General features: G+C 41.2%; 1 protein-coding gene across 2 annotated transcripts in view; it reads left to right on the top strand.

The window, feature by feature from the left end:
* ARHGAP18 (Rho GTPase activating protein 18) overlaps positions 1 to 21,254 on the top strand; it is a 97,897-nt gene that overhangs the window by 21,956 nt on the left and 54,687 nt on the right. The window contains exon 1 of one of the 2 annotated variants that reach the window (XM_074896290.1): positions 8,135 to 8,316. The exons of the other annotated variant lie outside the window; for it this stretch is intronic. Within the exon in view, the coding sequence (XP_074752391.1) occupies positions 8,237 to 8,316 (80 nt within the window). The 5' untranslated portion in view covers positions 8,135 to 8,236. Of the gene's footprint in view, positions 1 to 8,134; positions 8,317 to 21,254 lie in introns of those variants that run through there. 2 annotated transcript variants of the gene reach the window in all.

Below are 21,254 nucleotides of genomic sequence, written 5' to 3'. Positions count from 1 at the left end.
AGCCTGGTGTAGGCAAGTTTCAAGTTTAGCCTTCTGGAACACCAGCAATTGCTTCCAAAATACACAGCAGTGGTAGTATATTCTTGCCTTGTATTTCTGCAGCTCTGCCAGAACTTTGCTCTACAAACCTGTCTATCACAGTTTCTCTGCAGTCAGAGATGAGCAAATTAGCTGCAACAAGTGATTTGTAAATCTAGTCATTTGTGACTGTCAGAAATGTACCGTTCGAGGACTGAGGCCTTAGAGGCTACAGATTTGATGGTTTCTTTGAAATTATTTGGTGTGTGAAGCTATTAGTGTGTGTGGCTATGCATCAGTCCAGAAATACTTGTGAACTTTGTATTTATTGCTAGGTAGATGGTACTATAGTACAGCTATAATAGTGCTTTGAGTTTTTATTATTTGTGCTGTATGACTGGTATTTTGTATGACTGGTATTTTTTCATCTTTCTCACTGTTGCTTTCAATCACAAACAAAGAAAAGCTCAAATATTTATTTCTTGTACAGGTACTCATGTTAATTTTCCATGTAGCTGTGGCTCGCGAGAGTTACTTTTGAATAGCTATGAAAAGCAAATAAAAAGCATCAGAAGTACTACCAGAAACAAACATTTTGTTTTCCTGCAGTATGTGTTTGTGAATTTCTTTGTTCAAAATTTGGCCAATCCTTGTTGCCATAATGCTATTGGAAATTAGCTTCCAGTTCTAAATATCATACCACTTACATTCAAATTTAATTCAAAGTTAGAAGTGCTAAGTGTTGCTGTCAAAGCTAATTTATGCAAAAGATGTAGAAAAAAAATTGGTTGTGTTAATTGATGATTTTTTACAGAATGCAAGCTTAACAGAAACAAGCCTGATAAGCAGTTGAAAAAGGCAAGACAAGCAAGAATGTGGCGACTTCTATTCCTCCTTTATGATTTTTCTCTGATACTTATAGACACAGTTTTAAGCAATATCATCCCATTAATATATTTCTCAAACTGTAGTCAGGATTTCACATGTGATTAAAGTATGGTGTCCTTCTGGATTTTAGTTAAATTTCTGGGAAATGCAGTTCTGAGTTGATACGAACCATTTTTTTAGTTCATGTTGAATTCACAAGATTGTTTCAATTCAAAATAGAAAAAATATTGACAGCTTGAGATATTTCATATTAAGGGTGGCTGAATTTGAATGCATTGTGTAAGATGTGAGAGAAGGAAACATTTTTCTAAGATTTGTTTGGGATGAAAAAGAATGATGCAAAATGAATATTTTTGTCAATAAGAAAGAACTGAGGGTATTTTGCTTTGTGTTAACTTGAAGTTTTACTGGGTAATCTTCAGTTTCAAAGCACTTACAGAGAAGTGGTTTTCTTTCTTGCAGCCCATGACTCATGCAATTGTTCCTTTCTTTGTTCTGAAACATTTCTTCTCAGCTCATAGAGACATTTCTGGATAGCTCTGGCTTGCTCAGTTTAGGATTGTGTCACAATTTTCATGAGCTTTTCTGAGTTACTGAACTCAGAAGGAACTCTTCTCCTTTGTGGCTGCTGTATGTTTTACTTCACCAGATGTTTCTGTGCTGCAGATTCAGCTGTGATCAAATCTGCAGGCAACAACAAACTCAGAAAGATAATGAAGCTCCCAGTCAATGTGCAGACAGACTTAGTGAACATGTGTGAGAGAGGGCATGGTTTCAACTTCCTAGCCAGATGTAGACTGAAAAAACTATCCCAGCCCTGACTCAAACCTGATCTAAAGTCAGAGGTGGGGGTGGGGGGAAGTTGCTGACACAGACCATGAACCTGAGTTATGGATACAGCCTGTCTTTTAAAGCAGCAAATCATACATTTATTTTCAAGTATGTTCTCCACACTTGCTAGCACCATCTCCATCTCTGGTCAGTTCGTCCATGCAGTTACAGTGCAAATGCTGGATATAGCAAAGGATGACTCAAAGGAGAAGAGAGGTGGAGTTGTGAGTTACAGGAATCTTCTCCACTCCTTCCTCACCAGTGGGTTTGATGTTGGTTGCAATGTCCAAGAGAAGAGACAAACCAAGGATTTCTGGCATTCAACTGATAGCACCTTCACAACAACAAAGGGAATGCCCCCTACAACTCTGTCCTTATACCTCATAAGAAATTTCAGAATGAGCTATAACTGCATTATTTGCTGAATTTGCATAATTATTATGTTAACATGCAAACTTTATGCAGAAAATGTTAGCCTGCTTACTAGTAGCATGTCCTAAGAGACACATCACAGAACATCACAGCTGCCTTGTGCAAATGTAAACCAAGATTGAACAGGACCATGAAATATCATGTTCCAGAGTTTTACATTTTTCTTTATTTCATTTTCATACGCTAGTATGCATCTACCTACGCAGTGAATGCATTCAGTGTGCACCACATCTAGGTGACACCTTGGGAAAATTAAGAAGCACCAAGGCCATTATATTCTGCAAATACACCGTCTTTTCATAATTCATGGTGTATGCGAAGTCATGGTTTATAAAACCAAAATTGTATCAAAACTAGCTCAAGAGAAAGGGAGCATCCAGAGTCACCAGTGAAAATCCCTTAATCCCCAACATTCATGCTGATTTTCCACTTTCCAAAAGTGGCATAAAACATCAGTTGTGGTATTAAGTTTTCCCCAGAAGTTCTGTGCCTCATGGGGAGATATTGCAAAGTGTACTAGATTTATCACCTGTTGTGGATACCTGTCTTGTGCATACAGAAATCCATGCCATTTTATCCCTATTAAATCATGCACCAAAAGAAAGTAAACATAGTGATGTAACGGGAAGTAATAATGTGCTGCATTTTTTGGTACCTTTCAATATAATGGAACATATGGTGAATAATCCTCATAAATAGCTAGATATTATTGGCCCTGTTATATGGATAGGGAAAGTGAAACAGGAATTGATATGAGGGTTTGTGCAAGGTCACACCACAAATAAACATGGATAAATTGCTGCTACTGAAACTGATATACCTCTGGGTAAAATCCAGCAGCTGTCTGACCCTGAGCAAAACCATAAAGCAGATGAGATGAGAACCTCAACTACCCAACCCCCACTATGATTTATGTAAAGTAAGCAGATGGGCTGCAATGGGTGAGATCTGAATTTCTCCAGGGGGTGCATTCAAGAAAAATCAAACTGAATAAACTAGAATAAATCCATGTGCTCATTAGTCTTCGTATGGATAATCTCAAAACCAGCATCAGTAGTTATTGTTTCACCTTTTGCAAAGTCATCAAATTAAGAATTACCGAAGCAACCACCAGAGTGCACCAGATACATTGCAGAGCAACTCGCAAGAAAAGAGAGGAACGTAAGAAGTGTCCCTCCCTTTTCTTCTTCTTTTCTTTTTGGTGTGGGAAGCAAATCAGCTGCTTAAACATGTATATGGAGGGCAGTGAGGGAGAAGGAGAAGGGAAAGCCGCGAGGGTGTCAGTTCTCTTACCTGTGGCTATGTCCTTGCCGCTGCTTCTGTGCTAATGTGTCTTGCTTGCTAAATTACCCCGTGTATTGAGCTGCCTCCTTGTAGTATTGGACATTTTTTCCCCTAAAAAAATACAATGAAAATTTGAATACAGGATACACATTAGCTTGCAGGACCAGACCGTAAGAAATGTTCACCATGTGCTGGCTAGTTAACATGATACCAACTTTCTGCGTACAAGTCTGCTTTCTGTGTACACGTGTGTGACCGCATCCCCATCCTTGATATTCAGGGATATGTAAACTGATCTGAAACACCTCCTACATACTAGTACTGTACATTTCAGAGTACTGAGTACTCCACATTGTGCATGCCATATGGTGCACATTGTAACTGAATGTTGCATCTTCCATATTTATCTGACAGATGTGGACATCTGCATGTGACCTACTCATGTAGTCAGCCTTTCTAGTCGGTTGAAACAAATAGACAGTTCTAGAGCATGTTTCATCTTTGTGTCCTAAAGTGGATGTCTAACACAGGGCAGGGGATTTTACCCTCTAAAACTGCATTTCTTTCATGGACTTTCAGTGGAGCATAAAATCACTTGCATGGGTTTAGACATCAAGAGTTAAGTAACAGAAATCATACCCTGAGTATGTAACCTGTAATATTTTTTTTTTAGATTATTCCTAGTATTGGTTGTTAAGAGCTGCAGAACACTATTCACGTATGTAGTTCACTATATAGTAAAGTGCAGCAATATATGAAGTGTGAAACTTAATAAGGGTTAGATTTCATCTTACAATACACAAACAACTTTCCATTTCGTGCCTTTTCTGGCTCCTAGCTGGAACCCTGGAAACACAATTTGGACAGTGGAAATGCTGCCATTTTATTTGAATGTGAATTAGGTGAGTGATCTGATGAGACATTTTCTGCTCAGTTTAAAACCCATCTGAACAAAATTTATGGTAGATAATGCTAGGGAAAGGGTGAACCTCTCCTGCATTAAAAATATACTTTTAAAGTGCTGAAGTGCAATTGTACTTTCACTGCAGCACCGCACTAGTTGTCTAAACATTCCAGCATTGGTTTCAGAGGCATCTCTGGACCTCAGCAGTAATGAAATCTATCTGCTGCCACTGAAGTCAGCCTGTGAATTTGAATTTGTAAGCTTACCTGTTACTCTTTCCTCAAACCAGTGCTTCTTGGTGGATTGCATTTTTACTTGCCAATAATCGATACATCATGAGGAACACGGAATAGGAAAAATCAACCGTCACCTATATAAAATATATAACCATATATTTATACAAAATAAGAAAATTGGTGTGATTTATTTTATTTGGAAAAACTTTAAAAAGGAAAAAAAAATCACTCTGCAGTGAAGAGTCAAAAGCATATGTTGAACACATGCATACTCAAACCCTGTAAAGCAGTGCTGAAGGATGGTACTGCTGAGAAGTTCTCTTTTTATTATAGCAACTGCTTTGTAAAGAGAGCACTAAGCACGACAATGCTGCGTGATCTGCTTGGCTGTGGTGACTGATTATATTAAGTGTAAAGGCACTGTATGACATCTTAATCTGAATATTTAAACTCTTTGAAGGAGTTTTGGATTCTGTTAGCAAGACAGACCGATTTATAATCTCCTTTCTCAATGATATCTCCTTTTATCACATAAACCTATATGCCTCAAATGGTTCATTCTTATCTAGTTGATTATGAACAACCTGACTTTCCAAATAAGCGTGCCAGTACCTTGTTAAGAACATGAATATCAACTGCAAACTCAGCAGTTACTGACTTAAGTTGGTTTAGGCAGAAGATACACCAGTGAAAGAGAGTGGTGGTATTCATGTCAGTTTACAGCAATAATACATCTGTAGGTCAAAACTCTCTAGTTGGCTCCACTGTAAACCTGGAATAATTTAATCAAAGAAAACTATGCTGGTGTTGTGCTGTTGTAACAGGACAGTTTGATTCTATCAAGTTGTCAAACAGTAAAGAAAAAAGTGTGCCAAGAGTTAAGCTCCTAAATCCACTTCCATGTTTGAAGTGCGTGGTATTAAAGATGGCTTTAAGGAGGGAAACACTGCCTCTGGTGGTTTTATCAGTAATTTAATCCTTAATCTCATTTATTAATAGAACTGATTTCTTCCTATCTCCTTTTCTCACCCTCCATGTGATGTACTTACAGAAGCTTTTTCACTCTCCAGTTGACTGGTACAAACTCATTCCGGGTTTTGCCATTCTTAATCTGCCCCCCCCCCCCCCCCAAGAACAAGGCAGGTTCTTGCCCTTCTCCATTTGCGGTAAAATTTTCCTTGAACAGTCCTTGGTGATGCCACATTGACCGCATCTTGTTTCTGAATTCTTTTTACAGTGGCAGTGCAGCATGTTATGGTGTGCCTGAATTATAATGTGTTTTAAGATGCTTATCAAAGAAAAAGCAGTTTATATTTTTGTTCTTATAGCACCTGATACATGTTTAGTTTGGGCAAAGGGCTTTGCACAACACTCGTTAAGCATGGAGTGCTTTACATGTTTTTCTTTTTCTTTCTGTTACTTTTTAGCTATTCTTTAAAGGAAGTTTTATAATTAAGTGGGGTATTTTGCGTGCAACCAGTTAGCTGAAGTTTTAGAAATAGCCAGGTCCTAAGACCCCTGGTATTTCCATGTTTATTTTTTCTTGATTTAGTTTAAAAGGAAAAGATTGAGTCCTTCAAAATAATTTTGCATTCTGCATAGGCTGTTTGACAGTTAACCGCATGTGCATTTAAAGGAGGAGCCAAAGGCACCAGTGGATAGGTGTACTGATATACATTGACATTTCTCACCTCACACACTTTTGAAAACAGATGAGTCTTGTCTGTGTATTTATGTGAGACATTAGGCCAATTTTTGCCTTTTGGACACAGCCTGAAATGTGGAGAGAGTGCTGTACCTTTGCAGTGGGAGTACAAGGAAATCTTTTCACAGCCCTAAGTTTTGCAGTGGTTTCATGTCCTTGTTTCTGTGTGTATGCCTGTGAGTAGGTACACACAGATAATTTGTCCCAGTGTACTGCTCTTGGTGCATACTGCTAGTTAAGATGTTGTAGCAGTGCTACTAAGCTGCTGCTTAAGCAGAACTGCAGCTGTGCCTTCCCTGTTACCTATTCCCTTTGGAGACAGAGAACATCTGGAGAGGTGGGGCAGCACCAGCCTCTTTTCTGTGCACTGTAAATCTTAAAAAGTTAAAAAGTCCGCATAGTTCAAAATAAACCTGTTCTTTTTTTCTAATTTATATGCAAAGCTTAGCTGTTCGTACTTATGTCTAGTTTTTAATAATTTATATTTTAAAAAATTTAATATGGAAGTTTTGATTAAAAATTAACAAGACAAAAAATATTTTAGCCAAAATACCTTGGACAGCTGTCTACAGATAAAATATCTTACAGAAGCCATGGAAGAGGCAGACTTGCTTTATTAAAACCCGTCCCTACCCTCAATTTTTTATATGAACAAGTTCAATAGATTAACCATTACAGAGGTGTCTTTTCCCTTCTTACACCACAGAAAGTCAACTGCTGCCTTAAGGAAGTTCTTCAGACAAATCACATGTTTATGTGAATGAAGACACAAATTACAAACCTAAATAGTGTATGTTACTGTTGCCATGGGAAAAAAAAAAAAAAAAAAAAATCAACCACAACAAAACAGGTTTGAGTGTTGTGTTACAGATCCCACCTACCAACTCAAAACTAACACCAAGGCAGTGAGCCCATCTCCTCTGAGTTTGTGCGGCGGCACAGAGGAGGCTGCCTCTACCGAAAAGGCCACCCCATCGCTGCCCTGCTCCGGCTGTCACTGGTTGGCAGAGTGTGACCTTGGAGCTAATGGCAGCTGGTTTAAGGCCCAGCAGCTCTGAGGCAGCTTGGTCACCTTGTGTCCTCGCCTGGCGCTATCACCTGCTGTGATCTTTATAATGATAGCTTGTAATTTAAAAATAAACCATTATTGTGTGTGAAAAGTTAAACCAAGCACAGAATAACGTGGTGAAACGGGCGATGTGCAAAGCAAACACTGAACACGTTCCTTCTTTCCCGCATCGCCGTGCCGCATGTGTGATGCCACGGCCTCGCGAGCCACCTCTACGGGAGCAGCGATGCGCGTGTGGCACCGCTGACCCGCAGCTCTTCCATAACTGACCGATTCCTTCGCAGTGCCTTAAACCAAACCCCAGCCTGGCCCAAGAACGCTGTTCTTTAACGCGACGTACGTGGCGCACGGAAGCGCGCCGAAGGCTGGCGCGGGTGGGGTGGCTGCCGGTGCCCGGGGTGAGCTTCTTGTGCCCGGTGCTGGTGCCCGGGGCGAGCCGCCGACGCCTGGGCCGGTGACCGGGGCGAGACACGGGTGCCCGGGGCCGGTGCAAGGGGTGAGCCGCCCGTGCTTGGGGCCGGTGCCTGGGCCTGTCCCGGGGCGAGACACGGGTGCCCGGCGCGAGTGCCCAGGGCGAACCGCCGGTGCCCGGTGCCGGTCCCGGGCCGTCAGGCGCACGCCGCGGGTACCCGCGCCCGGAGAGCGCTCGGTGCCGTCGCGCCGCCGCCGGGTGCCCGAGCCGGGAGGAGGGAGGCGAGGGGAGGGGAGGGGCACGGCCCGGCGGAGGGCGGCGGCGGCCCCGTCGGGCCGCAGGAAGCGCTGCAGTCACCCGGCCCTCCGGGGGAGGCTGGGCCGCGCCGGGCCGGGGCCGGGCCCGGGCCGCCCCGCTCCGCCTCGGCGTCCCCAGAAGGGATGCGGCGGCGCACGCCATGAGCTGGCGGTCCGGCTCCCGCGGCGTGGTCCTCACCGCCTACCACCCCAGCGGCGGCGGCGGCGACGCCCCCGGAGGGTGAGTGGCGACGGGGCCAGGCCGGCGCGGCGCGGTGCGGGCGGCAGGTGTGCCCGGGGGCCGCGGGCCGAGCGGCGGCGGCGGCGGAGGAGCGGGGCCGGCTCAGCGGGAAGCCGTTGCGCGGGGCGAAGGTGCTTCCTCCGGCCCCCGGGGGCTGGCAGGCTTTCCCCATCTCTGCGCTTTGTCCCGCATCCTCCCGAACGGGTTTTCCTTTGTTGTTCTTCTTGGGTTTTTTGTTTGGTTTTGTTTTGGCTTTTTTTTTTTTTTTTCTCACACCTTTCTCTAATAACTCCTGCACGCCGTGGGAACCTCGGGCGTTTTGCTGGGCTGCTGAGAGCCGGGTGCCAAGAGCAGACGCCGGCTGTTGTCAAGGTGTTTGTAGCTGAAAACAGCCCCGTGGCCGCCCGGGTGCGTTGTCGGTGTTGAGAGCATGTCGTTTGTGGTCGGTGCGGTTTTAGGCCGGGCTCGTGGAGGGTTTGTAGGGTGCAGTGGTGGGTGCTGCCCCCCGGCTGCGGGCGGAGCTGGACCCCAGGGTCTTTGGTGTCAGCCTGTTTGTGGGATGAAACGCGTAGATTTTCATACAACCTCTTTGCTGCTTTGTATTTTCCATTATTATTATTATTATTTATTTTTTACTGTGGTAAACGTAAGGAAGGTGCAGGGTAAGGACGAGACAAACTTTTTAAAGCATTTGTCATTTTGCTTAAAAGGTGCAACTGATAACGAGCAAAGAAGCCAGCTGGGCTCCTATGAAGGCTGAGGACTTCCTAGTGCCTCACGGCATGTGTTTGATGCAGGCAGAAGCACTGCTGGCTTTTCCATGGCAATGACCAGAGAGACTGCTGTGCGGAAAGGAGAGTTTTGTCTTTATGGCCCGTTCAGTCTTGCCTTTTCCTTGCTGAAACTGTCAACAAAGATCCCATTGATAAAGATGGGACTTTCATTAATGCTGAGAAACCAGCTGCAACTGGGAAGGTATTGAAAATGTCACACTGTTTCCATACGTCCCTAGGAAGAGCACGTCTGATTAAAACAAGATAAAAGGACGTACAGTGTGTCACCCTGGACAAAAACAAAATAACTGATGCACCACGAGTCCATGGCAAAGGCAAGAACTGAGCTAGGAAATACAGACTATCCTGTGTTTGAACTGTAAAGCCATGCTTCTTTTTTTATTGAGGTACTTCCTTCTCCAGAAGTCATGTTAGTTATCAACCTCGCTATAAGACCTTAGCTACATATATAAGGGCACTGCAGATCTAGTTGATCACCATGGAGTGAAAAGTATGTGTGTTCCTGCAAGAAAATCACAAAATCTGCCACCTTCTGTACTTTTGCTTGTAGTGTTTTTACCCCTTCTCAAACTTCTCATGCAGGAGGGACAAGGAAAAAAAAAAAAAGTTTCCCTGCTCCTTGGGATAACTTCTGAATAAGGATCTGTATATCTGCAAACTGTCAAGATCGGTCCCCCCTTTTTAAATGTGGGGCTGCCTGGATACATGCCTCTAAGCTACAGTTACTCTTAGTCCCCAGAGGCACTGGACGCATAAGCACAGTCCTGGGGGGACCCTTCTGTATCCTAGACACTTGTCTCCTGTGCTGAAGCCACACTGTTAGGAGCAGCGATCTCATCAGATTCCCAATCCTCTGCAGCTGCTTCTGGGCACAGCCTCCAGTGTAAACTGAGACATTGCCATGCAAGTAATGGTGATCCTTCACAAACTGTTCTGATGTGGGATTAAGGGAGTGCAGGGGTGAATAAATGTGAAAAGCAGTCTCATTTCCTTAATTATAGCATATAAATGTGTGTGCTAAAGCTATGCAGAACAGGGGATTCCCACAGTTAGTTTGCTTGAGTTCCTCCCCTGATAGTGTTATGGCTTTCCAGGCCATGCTTGGATGCCATTTAACTCATTAAACTGAGATCCTAAAGAATACCTCTCTGCCTTTTCTGCTGTGCCACTCCCGTTTTCATTAACCAGGATTTCAACTCCATGGTCCCGATTCCTCTGCTCCCTCCTGCCCTGGATCCCCAGTGTCCTCCTACTTCTGAAGTGAGAGGTTGCGAATATTATTTTCATGGGGGCAGGGAGGGAGGGGAATGACCACTTGTTACTTTTTGGTCTTTTTAAAAACAAACAAAACTTCTCTGAAACATTGTGACATTTCTGAGGGATTTGTTTCCATTTCTCTACCTACTTTCCTTCTTCATCAATATTCCCAAGATGTGAAGAGCTGCATGATAATAATGCCCAAACCGGTACCATTCTGAAATATTTTGTTCCATTATGCTCTGCACAGTGTGTAAGTGCACCAGTTCTGCAGTCCAGAGTCTGCGTTTTATTACTGGTGTGAAGTTGAGCTTATTTTGCCTTTTAAAAAAACCCCCAAAATTACAACATTCAGTATCTAGGTTAGCTTCTTGCTGCTAATTGGAAAACTCTGTAATTTTTAACAGGGATCAGAATATTAGGAAACCAAAATAATACAGTGCCAGCTGTAATGAAGCAGCCCTTTTGGAGAGATGAATAAACTGTGTTGAATTGGTTTTTTCATAGTCATTCAAAATAGTGCCTGTTAGAGGTTGCTTTGTCTTTGGAGGGTTGGGGAAGCATGGCACTGGTACATACTGGAAAAAAATGATACACTGGCTGTGCTCCAAACAAAGGGGTGTCCTAGGAAAGGGCTATACTTCCTCACCATTTATTTTTTCCTTCAGGCATACAAGAAGTCTTGCTTCATAAACTTAAGAATTTTACTGATCTACTAGGTTATTGAACTACTTTTCTGTTTTTTTGGTTTTTTTGTTTTTTTTTTTTTGCCCTTTGAAGACACAATGAACCTGTGAAATATTCCTTTAGGAAAGGCTTACCTAACCATTGGTTCACTAGACTAAAGTCTAGAACAGTTTCGGTGTGATTACTTCCAAGTTTGACAATTTAGGAATATTGCCTTGACAGTGGTGATGCACAGAATAGCATCAGAGCTGTCATCTGTGCCATAGAGAAGTTTATTTTACATTTTACTTTAAAGTAACTGTTAAAAGAATATCTCCTTATAGTGTAGATATTGATTGTGGGTGACTTCTGTGGTATACCTAAGTATTTGTTTTAAGAACTTCCTTAGAGAAATCACAAAGGCAGATTACCAGTATCAAATTTGGTTTTAATAGCACTTTTTTTTTCCCAAATTGCTCCAGTTTTCTCACTTCCCAGTTTTAACCCTTTTAACCCATAGCTTTACTGGTTGTCATGCTACTTGCATTTTGGTGTCATCTCCTTTTCTTTATGATGTCTGCGCACAAGCTTTTAAATAATATCTTCTTTTTTTTTGCCATGAAACCATTTGTTGTTACACGGACTGTGGAAAGTAAGAGTGAATCAAATAGGTTCCAGTCCAAGACCCTGTTTCAATGACTGCTTGTAGGCATGTCGCCCTCATGCACATGAAATCTACACCCTTAAGCATAGACTTCCAGTGCCATTTAGGTTCCTTGCTGGGGATTTTTAACCCATCTGCTGTGGCAGAAAGGACGGCAGGTCCTGTGTCTTATTTGCCAGCCACATGTAGGTGTTTCAGATAACAAGAGTCTTCTCATGTGGCTGTGTGGGTTTACCCTCAGGCAATCAAATGCCATCCAGAGTCCTCTGCGGGCTGTTTCTGTCCTGTAGAGTGAGTGAATGTGTGTGTGTGTATGCATATATATGTGTATGTATGTATGTTAAATTGTTTTTTAAATGTGATTATAAGGCTAAGACCAAGTCTGTGGTATTCGATGGATGGGGAACAGGATACAGTAAAACTACAAGTGAATTCATGCAGAGTGCATGCAGAACTAAATGCGTACGTACCAGTGCATGGGGCAAATAAATTTCTGCTGCAGAGTGTTTTCAAGAGCCAAGTCTAAAATGCAACTGAGTGATAGATAAATAATTTTAACTGTGGTGGCTGCTGGAGGTTGGCTTTACCTGTGTCCTCTCTGGAAGGCTGCTGTTCTGTGGTGTCTCCCATGCTGCACCGGATTGTCACTCAAGTCTCAGCCTCCCTGTACCTGTTTCCAGGGAGTTGCTGCACTTGCTCACCAGCAGCCAGCACATGCACTTTTGCTGCCACTTCACATGCACTTCTTTAACTTACATCGAAAGACCCACTGGAGTTTTGAAGCTTGGCAAGCCATTGCCTGTTTAACATCATATGCTCCTGAAGGACTTATGAATCTTCATATTGCTAATGACTTGTTAAGGACTCCCAACATTTCATAGAGCCTAGAACACAGCTTCTCCCTGCTCAGAGGCCATGGAGTCACATGCACCCTCCCTTATTTGCCCTATTTAAATCTTGCAGTTGGTTTGCCAGCACTTACCTGCAAAATGAGAGTGATGTGTTGTTTCCCTGAGATGGAACTAAACTGCAGACCAGTTCTGGAAAGAGTGCTGTAACTCTCTCCGACTGTAAGAAGATTGCCGCCACCTCAGGTCTCCTCTTTTGAGTGACACCTGCTAGAGAGGGCCTGTGGTCTCCTCGATTCACTGTCCGGCTTCATTATTGAATCTGCGTGACTTTGGGAGATGCCAGCTGAAGCTTGGATCTGTGCGGCAGTGCAGCCAGGGGGTCTCCGTTGGATTTTGTTGTAGAGAAGTGCCATTTTTGTGGTTTACTGTATAAGTCTGAATAAAACAAAATATTTATTTTTATATGGTTTTGTAAATATGGGCTTTACTAACTTAGTAGTGGTAGCATCTGTGTTCACTGTGGTGATGGGTGACAAGTGAGGGGTATAAAATACTTGGTGTTTTCTACAGACAGCTGTGGTCTAAATTACTCACTGTTTGATCTCCCTGAGAAAGAAACCAGATGACAGATGTCCTGTGAGCTTGGAAAAATGGCAAAGACTTCTATGAATTTCCCACAATATATGATGTTTTCAAATGTTGACCATAATAGATATTAAAAATCACACGTACAAGAGGAGTTTATTCTTTCCTTACCAGAATAATCTGCCTCATTCATTGTTCAAATATTTGCTCAGTTTAATCTGAAGTCTTAATAGTTTGGATATTAAGCCAAGAAGAAATCTAGTAGTAAGCATGAATTCATGCTTTTTTTCAAGGGCAGTTTCCATCTCTATTCTTTCAGAGAGAAAAGCTCTCATTCCTTTCCCTCACTTTTCCCACCAGTGACTCACTCTTGGAATTGTAATCCAGTGAAATCCAGTATGAAGGACTGAAGTGCTGTGAGGAACGCATATAATGCTCAGTGTACAAGCAACAAACTCACAAGCTGATTACTCACTACTGATTTAAGTTAGTGGAGCCTTTTACAATTTCATTTACAATAGGCTAGTACAGCACAGATTTCAGATTCTCCATGTCATCACAGCATTTGTTGTTCCTAACCCCTGTAACCTGTCTTTCATGATGCCAGTATGGATGGCTCAGCACAGTATCTTTATTCTGCAAAGCAAAGATCTATCACACTACAGCTGACCTTCTGAAATCATACCAGTCTTTTTATCTGTTAACAGGCTCTACATGAGCACAGTCTTAATCTAAATGCATTAGAAACATCTTTCCTGCCTGGATTTGGATTTGCCTGCTCATTTGAACCGTGTTTATTGTCTGATGCTTACCAACATCTTCAGATAGATCCAACAGGCAACAGTACATTAACTTGCTTTATTTAGAATTGCTTTTGTGTCTTTGTACTCCACACATGTATAAATATGTACTGCAGACCCTTAATGTGTTGCTTAGTTACTGGTGTATTAATCTCAGTAACTTGATCTACTGACAACAAGACATGGTATCTCAACATTTCCTGCTTCCTTGATTCTGGATTCCTGCTTCATGGGGTTCCCCCTCCCCCTAGTTTCCCCCTTATTTCTTCTTTGAATTTATCTTGCTCCTGCCTTTGGTTGTTTCAATGTCTTTCCAATTGATTAAAAAGCCCTCCTAGTGCCTGTTACCTGTTATCAGGTTGCCCCTCTATTTTATCTTGGTAGATGGAGCAAATAATTCTCTTTGAGTCTCTTTATTTCTTCAGTCTGAAAATCCTTTTTGTGACACTTCTTCAGCATTTTCAGTATCCTTTTTTATGCTTGCCCTTCTACTTTGCTCCTCCTTCACCCCCTAGCCTGAATTACCTGCAGTACTTCAGTGTCAGTCTCATGAATGTCACCTACACAGGTAGAATCGCTTCCTCGCTGCTAATTACCACCTCAGCCAATTGTATATGATGCAGTCACACCATCTTATTTTTCTAAGCATCCTGGTTGAACTCACTTTGAGTTGCATGTCCTTTCTGAGCCATAGATGTGCTCAAACTCTTCTTTTTCAGTGCAGTCCTCATTGTGTAGACATTGTCAGTGTTTCTCATCCTTCCACTTAGCATCTGTCAGTATGATAAAACAACATTATTTCAATAAGTCCAGTTCACTAGGTGACCGAAATTATTCTGTGTCGTGGATGTAGGTTTGATTTAATGCCCTTCACTATCAGTGCAAACAGACTATTTGGTTCTACTCTGGGTCAAGCCCTTAAATAGACGTAAAATGAGAGTAACTGCTGAATCAGTGGAGCTACATAGCAGAAAAGAGGAAAATCAGGGCCTTCTGTACATAGGCTTTTTTATTTTAATGATATGAAGAGAATGAGATGTCATGCTTGTCTAGCTATAAGGAATGTGAAGCATAATGGCCTTTTGAACATTTTAATTACAGGCTTTCACTTTTTTGCTCGATTGTGTACAAATCTAGATGATACAGAGCATAATACAATGTATTACTAAATGTGCTGTTGTAAGCGTGTAGACTTTATGCAAAACTGGAATCGAACCTCTGATGAACGAAGTGCCAAAGGAGCTGTGTAAATCTCAACTCCAATGTTCGCTCTCTTGTTGTGGTATCAAATGAATGTTTTAAAATTGTTTCTCTAAGTTCTTTTTCTTTGAAGAACAGAATTGTTGAACATGTTTTTGAGTAAGACTAATGGCATTTTCAGTCTGCTGGTACTGACACTGAATTGAAAAGTTTTAATCTATCGTTATTGCAAATATTTTACTGTTGTTTCGTAACTGTTACTAGTAAGGCTGGAGCTGAAAGCTGCAAGGTCTTAAAAGGCTACTCGTACATGTTTTGGTAAAGTTTGCAATGCCAGCACCCTTCTCTATTTTTAGTACTTTTTTACTGGAGTTATTGAGTGCGCACCTTCATTTTTTTCCCCCTATGAATCAAAATACTATGGCTGAATGGAGGCCATAATTACAGTAAGTGATACAGTGAGGATCCTGCTGTGAGTGACATTGCAAATTTATGTTACACATGAGTTGCTGACTGTCACTCCAGACTCCTCAGTAAATCTGCTTGGCCAGGGGAAGAAAAATTCGCCACTTATAAGTTTTGAGTACTTACAATGTGACAGTGGGCTGTTAGTTTTGCATTGAACCTGCCTGTTGAACCTGCCTGTTGATCTCAAAATAATCATGTTCAGGCAGGGAATTTAAATATTTATAACCAAATAAATAGGGGAAAAAATAGGGGGTTTAGTTTTTAGTATTTGGATGTGTAAAAAGTAAATTGGCTTGATTTATTTCATAAGTACAGTTTTAGCCATCATTTTCTGAGGTATATTTTTGGTGATACCCCAAGCACCTTATGGGATGAGCCCCTAAGCAATTTACCCCTCTGCACTCCTGAAAAAGCTGAGGTTATGAACTTATTCTTTGATCACTGTTTTGTGCCAACTCTCTTGTATTACAGCAGAATAAAATTGTGCACAGAAACAGTTACTTACCTGGTCATACCTTCCCATGAGGATAAGCTGCTCGATATTCCCCCTTGTTCTGTGACTCTCTGTTCCCTGCCCTTCTTGCTACAGCATCCCAATCCTGTTAGCCCAGAAATGTTTTCATGAGAATTTCAGAGATTTTATCTGTCATGTTTCTACAACATTCTTCTTTCCTAGTGAGGCTTCTTAGGTCAAAAGGTGACAATAAAAATGTGTTAGAATGTTTCCTTTGCAAGGCCCCCAGTAATGTTGGAGAACTCAAAATGGTTTGGGGTGAAGTATGTGATTAGGAGCAAATGTGAATGTTTTTAGCATGATTGGAAATGTAGTTGAAGGTACACCACACATGAGAAAGCAACAAAGTAAGAATAATGTTGTCTTCAGCAAATAGATATCTTGCATACTTAGTGCCAAACTGCAGCAGAACAGTTGGCATGTTTTGCTTGATTTAGCATCAGTACAAATCTTCAATTTACCGCTCCTCAGACTACCTCTTCTTCCTGTCCAGCAGTCCCTAAACCACCCAGACAGCTTTCACTCTGGCTTTGGGAATTCAGATATTTTGTTTTCACTTCCCTATTTGAAAACCAGGAAAACACATAAGAGGATGTGTGAGAATTGTTTGGTCAATGTTTAGTGATAATGTGCTCAGTAAAGTACATAGTTTATTTTTTATTATTTTTAATCAGTTGATTGTTTTTAGCTGATTTCTGTGTAACTGTCAGAACAACAGTTGGCAGGACTCAAGGTCACTGATGAAATATTGTCTCCATCAGAAATTCTCTGCCTTTAATAAAATAAAACAGTAAGATCCAGGACCATACTATACCCAGAGATAAAGGAGAGCTTTGCCCCTGGTCTAAGAGAATGCGAGGTTAGATTTTTTTAACTGTACAAATAAAGCAGAAAGTGCTTGTAGGCTTGTAGTGGCCCAAGGAGTCATATTAGTAATCGTGGTTGTAGCTGTGGTTATGAGTGTGATCCCAGATACAAAGCAAGGGGCTTGGAGCAGTAACCAGAAGCCTCAGCTACGGAACAGTGAGGAAGCCCTGGTAAATGCTGTCACACACAGAGCCGTGACTCGCTGGCCCGGCGCAGCAGGAGACCAGAGCTGTGGTTACCATGGGCTGGCGGAAGGTGCTTTCTCTGGGCAGTTGCTCAGAGAATGATAGATCTAACAGCTTCATAGGGTAGCTGCTAGAGCCTCACAACATGGTTCCCTTTGCCACAACCGGATAAGGGAACACTGGTAACAGTGTTATCACTGTGAGAATAGTCCCCTCCATCATTACAACCCATTGAGAGGGCTTTTGTGTCCTGCTAAGCTTGTTCTGATGGCTTGCCTGTGTCATCTTCTCCCGAGAAGCCTGTATTTCAGGTAGACTTGAGAAATATCTTCTTGTTCTATTGAGAGTATTATCTTGGGTGAAACATGCTGCACTATTTCCTGAAACTTTTTCTATCTTGGAGTGCCTCCTGAGTCTTGTCCTGAACCAGTAGAAGTTTTGATGTGCAGTGACAGTAGCTGCAGGTCATGGCCATATTAAGCTGAGGTAAGTAGAGGCTGAAGAGAGTGGGGACATCACTGAAACTGGAGTTTCCTTACACATTTCACCTATTCCTTCCTCACGTTTTTCTTCCTCTGGCATTGGCATTTCTAAGCTGACTGAAGTAGGTTGAGATAGATTAAAAAACAAATCCAACTGAAAGCAATATTTTTTGCAAGTTTTGTATTCAGACAGATTGTTTTCTTAACCTGGCTCAACAAGTGACTGCATCAGTAACAGTGCTGGCACAAGGGCAGTGATGGAAACCCTCAAGGAAAGAGGAATTTGACAGAATGCTCCGGCAGCAGCCTACATCTGTGCCAGCTTAGTGTGACCATTATGGAGCTGTGATTTGACAAGATAAGTAATTTTTATGAGTCCTAGTACTGGCTATGTCCACATCCTGTAAGAAGCTCATCTGATAAACTTTAACTCCATTGGTTCAGGTTTGTTAAAAAGATAATTTATACCTTAACTTTGTACTGACAGTTTTTTAGGTAATTCAGGTACAGCTTGTCCTTTAGCAGCCACTTTAAAGCTAGCATAAGCTTCATCTCCGGCTCATTTAGTCCTGACTCACACCGTCCAGTGATTCAGTCATGTGCATGTCCACCTGCAAAAGGCAGGCTGTGATGTGAGAAGAGATCCTTAGGATCCAGGTGTGTTGAGCAGTGGGGAAAACTGCGCTGCTTTTACAGAGCTGCTGACAATCTGCCTTCCCCTCGTCACCTGCACATGGCATCATGCAGCCTGCCTCACAGAAAAAAACGAAAGTCCAGCTTGGATTCCCACACTGTAATGAGGTAAATTAAAGTGCAGTTTCTAAATTATGGTTGGTTGTTAGCTGATAAGCTCTTGAAAGCTTGCTGATTTGTGCCTTGTTTAAACACACCTTTCTTTGCTCTGAACTTTGAACCAGAGATTGCTTTGGTTTCATAGTGCCCAAGGCAGTACCTCAAAGCAGTATCAGGAATGAGAAGTATAAACAGAATGGCTCATATGATTTTTCTATAGGAAACACAGTGCAACTTTTCCCTACAGTATTTCTGTTTTAAGGGTAAAGAAAACTAACATTAAATATCTAAGACATACAAATATAAATAATTGAAAATATTATGTACTAATTAAAATGTCCCAAGCATCTGTCTAGTACCCAAATTCTGCCTGCCTTCTCCTTTCAGAGAAGGATATTTACACTGTGGTACTTGTTCTTCTTTGAGGTGAAAGCTAAGAAAAAGACTATTTGCTTTAACTTGTTACTGTGGATGGTCATACAAGACCAAACTAAAATGTGATTTTTTTTTTTTTTCTCCTAGTTAGTAGGAGCTGCTTATGAAATTTTATGGGAAACTTTGAGCTTCGTGCTGCGAAAGCTGGTATTTGGTACTTTGTACTTTGAATCAAAAAACAGCTTATGAAGATGTATGGTATTAAAATCTGTGTGATGTGGCACAGTGTTTTGGTTTTGGGGCCTTGCTTCAGCTTTTTAAGTGATTGTTTAAGAAAGTTTTGTTATCCTTTAATAGGGAGTATAAGGGAGACATTTGCTTATGTGTTTTTGCTCGCTGTCCATTTGCTGAATTATTTGATAGAGATTTCACTAAGTAGAGACGTCAGTATAGGTTGTTAAAATTTTTCTTAATTTAAAATATATATATATTTAATCTCTGATATTCGGATTAGATGTAAATTCAGTTTTTATTGTATACTTTTGAAGAGGTTGCTGAGTGAGATCCAGTTAGTTAGCACATGAGAATTAGCAGTTAGCTGAGGTGAAAAATGCATCTGTAGCCTGACTGGTGGTCAGTATGTCTGCAGAGGGCCATGCCAGCGAGAAGCGGGGCAGGAAATGGGATGGGACAGAATGTCAGAGCACTCAGCATAAGCAACCTTGTATGATAGACTTCAAACCTTTCAAATTGTTTATTATAATATAAGCTTGTATGTAAAATTTTGTAGGGGCCTGGATCCAGGCTCTTGGCTATCTTTTAGCAATGATGTTTCCTCTCCTATGGATGCTGGGATTCATTCCTCCTGGAAAAGATTACTGGGCTGTGCTGAATGGTAGCTTCCTTGGGGCACATCTCCACTGCAGTGTGCTCAGACCTTAGCCCAGCACTGACATGGCCCTGTTGGATATCTGTGTAGCCATATTCATGTGGGTTTAAGGCGAGGCTGTGAAACCTTTCCTTCAGTCTGGCTTGGTCTTTTGTTTATTGTTTCTTTTTTTCCCCGTGTGTGGTGTGGTGTTGATACAGGTGCACAACCTCTGATTCTGGACCAGTTTTGGTGCCTTTTGTACAATGCTCTGTTATGTTAGTCTCCTAGAGGTTTCTGAATCTCTATTTCCTTCTCACTGTCTAAGTCTTCTCACATGGGTATTTTTATATAAAAATGTAATTCAACTTTGATCCAAAGGAGCTTCAATTGGATAAAGAATATTCTACTATGACAGTAGGTTATCTTGCACAAATCACTAGCAGGAGATACTGTTCTTATTAAATAGAAGAATCAAGGTCACATCTGCCTATGCTGTTTCTTTTTTTTTTTTTTTTTTTTTTTCTCACTTGATTTGCAACCTTCTTATCTACAGAAAATCTTTGTACATGCAAACATTTTTTCTACGTGGGTGTATTGGTAAATGCCTTTATTTGTTCCTATGATGTATACTGACTTGTGTAATTTTGTGTGCAGCTATAGCTATAATTCAGTTTGCTGGCTAGGAACACTCTAAGTTTTTGGCTAGCAGTGTTGCTGTAGGCAACAATTTTTGCTATAAAATCCCTTTTATTCTGCTACTATAAATTACTTTCTACAGTTTTGATTTCCTTTAATTAAGACTAGAAGTTCTTCTCTGTCTGGATGGATTTATTTTCTTCCATTCTATAATACATGTAGTACATAAGTATATATGGTTGTATATGAATAGATGATCTGGAATTCTATGGATGGGTTTTCTGATTTCTGTGGAGTGATGGTTTAATTTCATCTGAGCACACAGGTCATTTTCTAGATATGCATATTAACTTCTTAAGATTTGTTTAATTTTCATTTAATTTTGTTTTATTCAACTTGCAAATCAGGATTGGGAGGTAAAAGCATTTTGTTACAATATGCAACATCATCTATTAGTGAATATCTCTGAAATAATAGGGGACTCTTACACTCAGTGTAAAACTGCTTAAAACCTATTAAAATTGATAAAGTTCTCCCACAATATTGTGTGATCTCTGCAAAAAAACCCGCCACCTGTTCTTAAGACTATTTGTGAAGTTGAAAGTCTAGAAGTGAAAAGTAACTGGATGATTTCTCATTTTATACATCATTGTTCCAATAATTATAAAAGCTGTTCACCTCTCACTTTGATGCAAAACTTCAAAGGTGACTTATTCAAGTAAGTTGTTCCATTATACCACTACACTGTTAACATGAGAAACTAATCTCTGTTTCTATTTAAGTTGACATTATTTTACATGAGTTGCTGAATGTTTTGTACTTATTCTTAATTTTTTTTTTTTAGATGCATTCTCCTTTTTTTAATTGAAAGATACATTTATGCCAATATGTTCTTTATATCATTACTGAATTATTTTTTGTCTGGTTTTAG

This window comes from Athene noctua, chromosome 1 (assembly GCF_965140245.1).
Source record: "Athene noctua chromosome 1, bAthNoc1.hap1.1, whole genome shotgun sequence".
In the NCBI taxonomy this organism is placed as follows: Eukaryota; Metazoa; Chordata; class Aves; order Strigiformes; family Strigidae; genus Athene; species Athene noctua.
The sequence above is the reverse complement of the archived record's forward strand: the minus strand, read 5'-3'. Positions and strand labels throughout refer to the sequence as shown.